General features: G+C 37.7%; 1 protein-coding gene across 1 annotated transcript; it reads right to left on the minus strand.

The window, feature by feature from the left end:
* Positions 1 to 7614: 7614 nt before the first annotated feature.
* Positions 7615 to 8844, minus strand: LOC122408034 (sentrin-specific protease 1-like). The gene has a single exon (XM_043414562.1). It carries the CDS (start codon positions 8842 to 8844, stop codon positions 7615 to 7617), a length of 1230 nt encoding a protein of 409 aa, XP_043270497.1.
* Between the last annotated feature and the right edge of the window lie 293 nt (positions 8845 to 9137).

The raw sequence follows: 9137 nt of genomic DNA on the forward strand, positions 1-9137 counted from the left end.
AAATGCACACTACATGTATGAGTAACATATGTAGGGTTTATTCACTGAGACTACCGTCCAGATGTAATGATCATATTATCACCCATCAGAGTGTACTTGCGAAAAGACATTTATTGAAAAATTTTTTAATTAAAATTATTCCCTGTCTCATTGAAAGAGATATCAAAAAAAAAGAAACAAAAATTTTTTAATCAAATTACGGCTAATTTATTTAAAAACTCAAAAAATTACAACGAATAATAAATTTCAATGTCGTTAAATAACAACAGGATTTCAATGACTAAGGCACTCGAATCTTTTTTCAAGATAACGCGATATTGATCGATTGGAATAATTAAATTTCCAACATAGGGGGTCACCCCGCATGGCGGCCGAATTTTGTAGGGTTTTTTCGCAATTCTCTTGCGGCAAAGAAAAAAAACATAGACTTTTGAAATTTAAAGGGTTAATTCAATGGTATTTCAACTCGATGGTAGAATTTTTTAACTCTGATATCTCTGGTAGATTCGGTGTAAAGCGACTCCACGGGAACCTATATGTTTCTTCATAGTCTCCACGATTCCAGGGGATCGGTTTATCTGAGATCAAAAAACCAAGGAGCGTTTGGATTAGTAAAGCAGTAGTTATCACCTGAATTAAAATTATACAGAAATATTAAACATTGAAGGATTTTTCCGTTTAGAAAAACCTTATTTCAATTTTTCAAAATGTTGCATAGCTCAATAATCCTTCAATTTCGATATTTCTGTATGATTTTAGTCCAGGCAATAGCCCACTACTTTACAAATCAAAACACTCCTCTGTTTTTTGATCGCAGATAAACGGGACCCCCGGGAATCGTGGACACCATGGAGAAGCATATGGGATCCTGTGGATTAATTTTACACGGAATTAACTCGAGACATCAGAGTTAAAAAATTCTATCATAAAGTTGAAATACCAATGAATAAACTCTTTAAATTTTAAGTCTGTGTTTTTTTCTCGTCGCAAAAAATCGGGGAAACCCCAAAAAATGCGGTTGCCATGGGGGGTGACCCCCTCAAGCCGAATCACTTTTTTTGAAAATAAAAATCGTTTTATTATGCATGCAAGTTGTTTTAGGTATTTTAATACCCACTAGGGTGGTAGTTATTTGGGATCAAATTTATTTTACCCTTTTCGCCCCCTAAATTGGTTCGAAATACATAAAAATTAATGCTGTAATTTTGTCAGATTTGTAGAACAATGCTTAACCCTCGACCATGGGGATTGAAGTTTTCTGTTCATAATACATGGAGTTTTTCTGCGTTTGTGGTCACGATTATACTGTGGGCCTCAATACATTTGGAAAATCTTGAAATTTCCATAAATTGTTTTACAAGCATGTTGCTACACGAAAAAAATTTTCAAAACTCCTACCCTTAAAATGTTGTATAGCATCACTATAAGAACCCATTAATGCGCAAAACGACAATTTTGGACACACAATTTCAAGTACGCAGTTTTAACTAAAGAAACAAAATCTGATATAGGAGGTTTTTGAGAGTGCTCTTTCAGAATCTTGCATTTATTTTGTAAAATTAAATCAAAATCTTCATTATTTATTCGTTTTTAATTGAAAAGTCAAGATTTTCTAACATTTTCTTTTCAAAGCGATTTCCCTTACTGTTGGTGCTCTCAAATAACCATATTATCGTCAGCAAAGATGTTCTCAAGGTCTGACGAGTCCAGAACACTGGTTATAAACACTTTTTTCTTACTCAGTTTTTGCATAATGGCGGCTTTTGCAAAACAGCATGATGAAAATCTGTATGATTTTTTTTCTCGAAAGTCTTGACATAACAAAGAAATGTTCCACAACAAAAAGTATTGAGAATCTTCTAAAGAATACGTGTGATTTTTTTCAAAAATTTTCTAGCTATTTTTGTATTTTTCAATTTCGATAAATTTTTAAAACATTTAAAAGCTTTGAAAAGATTCACATTCTTTGGATGATTCGAAACAATTTTTGTTATATAATTTTTTTATTCAAGTTGAAACTTTTTAAGAAGAAAATTATGAACCTATTTATTATTCGATGGAAAATAATTTTCTTTTCAAAAAGTTTCAACTTTACAAAAAAATTATATAACAAAAATTGTTTAGAATCATCCGAAGAATGCGTGTGAATCTTTTCAGAACTTTAAAAATTTTACAAAATTAATCGAAATTGAAAAATACAAAAATAGCTAGAAAATTTTTGAAAAAAATCAGGCGTATTCTTTAGTTGATTCTCAACACTTTTTGTTCTGTTACATTTCTTTGTTAAGTTGAGTCTTTCGAGAAAAAAATCACGCATGCTGTTTTGCAATAACCGCCATCTTGGAAAAACTGAATGAGAAAAAAGTATTTATACATACTTTTATAATACTGGTTATAACCAATGTTCCGGAAAGGTCAGACATTATTGAAAACACTTTTGCTGGCCTTAATATGGTTATTTGAGTGCAGCAACAGTAACGGAAATCGATTTAAGGGAAGAAAACGTTCAAAATTTTTGACTTTCCAATTCAAAACGCAAAAATAATGAAGATTTTGATTTAATTTTTAAAAATAAACGCCAGCTTCTGAAAGAGCACCCTCAAAAACCCCCTATATCAGATTTTGGAGAATTTTTCTTTTGTTTTTCAGTCAAAACTGCGTACTTGAAATTGTGTGTCCAAAAATGTCGTTTTGCGCATTAATGGGTTAGTATGATGACGCTATACAACATTTTAAGAATAGGAGCTTTGAAAATTTTTTCCGTGTAGCAACATGCTTGTAAAATAATTTCTGAAAATTTCAAGATTTTCCAAACGTATTGAGGCCCACAGTAAAATCGTGACCACAGACGCAGAAAAATTCCATGTATTTTAAACGGAAAACTTCAACCCGCATGGTCGAGGGTTAAGCATTGTTTTAAAAGACCCCAAATAACGACCACCCTAATACACACATATACACACACGCGGACATATTTTATTTCGAACTTAAATTTTACTTTGTTGGAATTGAAGTGAAAACTCTCCGTGATTATCAATAATTTAGTCTTTTTGATGAAAAAATTTCCACCAATGCAAAATGAAAAAAGTACTGATTGCCTCAGTTTCGATTTGCCAATAGAAATTTTGTAATCAATCACTTTCGAATAGTCTGTTATGCGTTTACAGACAATGCGATTATACTACCTTTCTATATTTTTGTAGTCCCTGGCTCTTCTTCGTCATTCCTGTTTTGGGTTATTTTATTACAAGACGATGCCGCGTCTTTAGATATTCTGCAATAACAAACGTCGACAAGTTTGATGATACAATCAGAGAGAGCTGATGAGAAAGAGCGGAGGCATGGATTTTTATTTCTAATGTTTCAGAATCCGGACTACATCTCAAGATATATATAGAAAAAATCTCTAACTTTTCTAAATATTTTTACCATCAATCCAAACGTTGTTGACAATTTTCGTTTTTTTTTTCCATTACACAACACTCTTGGATTCCTCGGTCTTTATCTCTTTCTTCTTTATTTTTTTCTCACCCCTTTCACTAAAACATTGTACTGCTTTTATTTATTTTCTACAGAACCGGAAAAAATTGGAACAGTTTCGGTGAATTGTAACATTCGCGATCTTTATAACCTCATTTAGTTACCATTGAAAAAACACACCATACGTCATATCATAACGGAAATATATAGGTATATACTTGTACTACCGACCGGGATATCGGTGAACTGTCAAATTCGCGATCTTTATAACCTCATCATCTACCAGCATAAACAACACACCATACGTCATACGACACGAAAATATATAGATATTGTAACGAAACGCTCTCGCCGACCTGGCCTGAACGCCGCCACGCGTCGGTTCGAGCAACCTTAATAATAAGGAGCAGGTATGAAGGAAACGCGGACACCGTTAATTTTGTGAAAATAATAAAATAATCGATTTTATTCAATTTTGATCGATATTTAACAAAAATAAAGAAGATTTAGCACTTTGGCTCGCGGAAAATAAAATTTGTATTTTGATTTTAATATTGTCTTGCTTTGTTTAATCGGATCTGGCGAGAAAAAGACCCGAAAGACCCGAAAACGTTGCAAATTCTCTGTCTGAGATAATTTTTAATTTCTCAATTTTCGGAATTTAATTGTACAAAATTAACAAAGAAACAAAAAAAAAAAAATTTGTTTTTATTCTAATTAACGCTTTTGTCTTGTATTTTCGACACGCCTTAACCCTAAAAATTCGCTATTAATGCAAAGTTTAATTTTCCCGATGTCCTGTTACGTTAGCTCTAAGAATAAGTGAATCCAAGAATATTGCTCGCTTTTACAATTTTGAATTTCTTTTTACTCGATATAAAATCAATTTTCAACTATCGTTTCTTGGATTATTTTCTAAATGGGTCTAGATCTCCCTACCTGGACCACCTCGGACAATGTTTTTCAAACGTGAATTTAATTTTTGATAATAAGATGAATTTTTAATCCTCCTCAACAATAAGAAAGAAACAAAACGTTAAAAGGTAGGATGCAAACCACGGGCTATGGGATAGAAACGTCACCGAATCCCTCCGAGAGTCCGTGCATTTACAGGGTAGAGGTAACTCTCCGTCCACGTGTTATGGGATCGAGACGTCACCGAGTCGATCCGAGAACTCCGTGCAACGGAAAGCCGGAAATTTTTTAGAGGTTAGGTGTGGACCCTGGATTATGGGATCGAGACGTCGCCGAGTCGCTCCGAGAATCCAGGCATCCAAGGAAATAGGCAATTCACCGTCCACGGGCTATGGGATCGAGACGTCGCCGAGTCGATCCGAGAGTCCGCGCTACGGGAACCCCAAAGATTTTGAGGATAGGTGTAGTATTGCTGAGGCTGATGTACTGAGAGAGGTCCGAGTTGATTATTTAGCCAGGGAGAACTGTCTGCCGAATGAGTCGCGCAGCGCTTCTTATACCCGTGTCCCCACCATAAAATTCTCGAGCGCCGAGAATCTCCGTTTTCGCTCGGTTCTGCGCATCAACTTGTTACGCCCTCTCCGATTGGCCCGTTGCCATGATTCGCGATCGCCCGTTGGTCGAGCAGGCTAGCATACGATGCGCAGACTACCGCTTTTTATGATTTACAGCTTATTACGATGTTAAACAGTAAAAACTTCAATCTGATCAAATATTACTTAATTTCTTCTTCAATTTGGCATTTTTATTTGTTTTAATATGATTCGTAAAATTATAATTGCTAAAAGTCACGTACGCGTTCTATAGCCCATCGACGCTCTCCCCGCGCATGCGTCGTAGTCGCTTTTTACATTTTTCCTTGCGATCAGTTTTTATGTTATTAATTTGACTTGTGATCATTTTTCTTTAATTCGTGTTATTTTTCTGAAAATTTTGATCGTAATTACGTGCTCGGGCGACTTAAAATAATAAAAATCAAAAAGAATTAATTTCCGAAATTATAGCGCGGCGAAGTTCAGAGCGGCGCCGGTAGCCCCGCTCGGGCTCATGCCTACCGGCCTAAGATGGCCGCCACCTGTCAACAACGACGAGCGTGGTCGCCGCGATGTTTTGTCCGCGATCTAAAGATCGCGGAGTTTCGTTCGTTTCGACGGGCTCGGGCCGTCGCGCGTGTGTTTCGCTACAAATGCCCCCCAGAACAAAAAAATCTAAGAATTAGAGATTTTTGTTCTCCAATCTTAGTTTAATAGAATAACAATTTAAAATGCTTAAAAATTTGAACATTCGGAAATCGGAAATGGAGTTTTTGAAAGGAAAAGCTGACGCCTTGACCCTGGGAATGGCTGGATTTGATGATCTCGATGTTCTCGATGTTCTCGATGTTTTTCGATGTTTTCGATGGTCTCGACGTTTTTCACTCATTTGGTGGATCGCCGAGGACACGTTCTCGTCGATAGGCATACCAGTTACCAGCTGCTTTTTCTTCCTCTATCAGGTCCTGCATCTCCTCTGGAGAGATCATCCCGATGTCATCGTTTAAACAACACTCGTATGTCCCTTCTCTTGCAAACTCTTCAAGAACGAGTCGATCTCCCAAGTTATCGTTGTGCGGCAGTGTGAATAACCGAACCTCATGTGCCTCCTTGGTAGGGTGTTCAGAAACAATCTTGATCTTGACTCTTTTTTCTTCCAAGGCCCGTTGGTAGTAGAGGCACACAGTTTCCTCCCATCGTTCTCCCAAAAATGGTTTAATTCCCGATAGGTAACCTCTCGATGAAAAGGGTGGAGCCACAAGGAACGCATGCGGAAGGGCACTCAAATCAAAAACTGGATGCATAAGCGTTGTCCCTCGATCGATGAATCTCAATGTGGCTTCACTGTCCTCGTATCCCATCAATTCCACGCGATGGGCTACACTGCCGATTTCCAAAGCGTAGTGATTACCAATCTGATAACCTGGCCTTTGCATATGCCCCATTCGGTTGACGTGCGCCCCAAGCTCGTATTCGAAGTCGCACAGCTCCCAATATTTCGTTTTGGTTGTAAATGTGAAGTTCGTTGGATTTTTGAAATCCAAGATGATGCACTCCATGGTCCCTTCCCACGTACCAGGCCACGGAGAAGGCGTTGGTACACCAGGAATGTTGTGGATCCTCATTTTGAAAGATATTTCAATGTTGCTCAGGATGAACTAGCTGATTTCTCTATGTTGAAACTTTCTTGTTGCCGATGTCGTTGTTGACGATCAGGTAGACTTGCCGATGTTGCTAGTAGCTGGACCGGAGCTGGAATGACGCTCCGGAGTCCGCTGCTCCGACTCTTATACCCAACTTCAATCCCCACTCTTTTCACACTCCCCACTCTTTTCATTTTCAGTCCATATTACCCCCTCTTCACTTTTACAGTCTCTTATTCGTCCATATTACCCCCACTTCACTTTTACAGTCTCTTATTCGTCCATATTACCCCCACTTCACTGCTTAGTCCTTATTCACTCTTCTGTCCATCATTTTTCATCCCCACTTCCATTTCTCTTCCCTTATTTCCCTTTCCGATTCGTTTTTCCTTATTTTTCAGTGTTACAGGTAAGTACTTAATTTCTAACATTTCTAATTTTTACAATTATTTCTAATCTTTTTCTTTTCTTTTCAGGACATCGGATCTAGACGAGTAAGTATTCGCATTTATTGCCAAATTCAAAAATTTTTCTTTTTTCTTTTGCAGGCTAGCGCGTTCCAGGACATCGGTTTCTCATCAGGTAAGTAAGGTGATTTATTCTATTTTCTAATTAAACTTTTCTTAATTATATTTTCTATTTTTCAGGTTCAAGATTTCCAGGACATCGATCTTCTACGGTAAGTATTTGGCGTTTTCTAATTTTGTATTCAATATTATTTTAATTTTATTTTTCTTTTCAGGTGCAGAGATTCCCGAGGACAATGATAGGATGTTTGTTTTCAGGTTTTCAAAGAAAAAACAAGACACTTGGTTAGAATGCTGCAAAAATGACGTCTTTTTATTGCATTTTGATTGATTTAAGACGTTTTTAACAAAACAAAATAATAAAACATAACAAAATGAGGATATTTGAGATCCGTTTTCTTAAAAAAAAAATAACAGTGTTAAGATTATACTTGAGAAAAGGAGCAAATCTTGAATTTAATCTTCGAGACATCCCGCCTGCAATTCACGAGCCATTTTCGCTCTGATTTGTGGCATGTCCTGTTGTGTGAAATTGATTGCTCTATTTGCCGCTTCATAACGGGCGAACTGACACGTGAAGACCCCGCAGTCATACCCATTCGTCTGACAGGGAATGTTTGTTTTATTCCCAAGGGTCCATTCCTCTTTATTGATAGGAACCTCGTTTTTCTCTTTCGCCTCCTGGACTAAATACTCCAGGAGTGTTGCCAAGTAGGCGGGCTGACTGCCCTTGAAACTATCATAATAGCAAATCTCACCAAAGAGCATATCTATTACCGCAAGGCACCAATGATTGCCCAAGTGAATAGGGACAATCACTTTACGGTACTTAAAGATGTTAATTTTTTTCGTCCAACGTTTAACGGCGTTATATCCGTTTACATGGAGCCGTGGAAAGAAAAATGAGCTCATCGCATATGTTTTTTCGTCGCTGATTAACTCGAGGTAATTGTTTATTACCTCGTCGTTCAACCAATTTGTCCCATTTAGGGTTTCAAGGTCCTGTTGTTTTATTTCTCTTTTTATCTTCTTTGTTTTTGTTTGTCCGTCATCGTTGTCGTTGCTTTTTCTCTTATTTCCGTTTTTAACATCGTTGTTAGTGTTGTTTTCTTTGTCTTCTTTTGTTGTTTCTCTCTTTGTCTTCTTAATTTGTTTTTCCTCATTGTCGTCAGTCTTCTTTCTTTTATTCTTGTTATTGTCAATGTTATTATTGTTGTTGTTTTGTGTGTTTTCTTTGTCTTCGCTCCACACGAATTCCCCCGCTTTCCATGTTTTCCACACCTCCCCCTCTTCTTCAAACTCCCTTATTGGGGAAAGGATCTCTGGCACCTTAAATGCCTCTCTTACTTCGATCAGGTTCCATTGCTGTCTGATGAAACGAAGGAGCAGGTCCCGATTTGGCCTCCGTGACTCCTCGATCTCGATCTCGTGGATGATCCAGTCCGTTTGGACCCCTTTCTCTTTTGTTGAAGACGCGGTTTGCGTCTTCACATCTCTCGTCCTCTTTTTCATCGACGATATCGGGTGAAACACCGCGATGATCGAAATGTCATCCTCATCCTTCCTTCCCTTTATCTCCTGCACTATCTCCACCTCCTTATCTTCATTCACCCACTTCCCCTTTTCTCCGTCGGTCTGCTGGGTGAAGTGTTTGCGCACAACTTCAGTCTGCGTTGACGCGTCCATCTTGTTCCTATATCCGTCCAGAAATTTTCTCCCACTCATTTCTATCTTTGTTTGTTCCTTCTATTTTCTACTTACTTTTTGGTCATTCCTCATGCTTAATACGCCTAAATCTGTAATTTTTACCTGTATTTACGCCTAAAAAATTCCTAAGTCCCTCTGAATTCTCGTACTTTTTGATCTTTGCTCTTGAAACCACGTCCGTCTCGCTCGAGTGTCCGTTGTCGAATGACGACTTGACATGGCGGCCGGACCTCGCTAACGCTCGTGAGTTCGGCTGCTAACAGCGCCACTCG

Source organism: Venturia canescens, chromosome 3 (assembly GCF_019457755.1).
Source record: "Venturia canescens isolate UGA chromosome 3, ASM1945775v1, whole genome shotgun sequence".
NCBI classification, from domain to species: Eukaryota; Metazoa; Arthropoda; class Insecta; order Hymenoptera; family Ichneumonidae; genus Venturia; species Venturia canescens.

Coding starts and splice junctions, on each gene's coding strand:
- LOC122408034 (XM_043414562.1), bottom strand. CDS start 8,844: ATGGACGCGTCAACGCAGACTGAAGTTGTGCGCAAACACTTCACCCAG.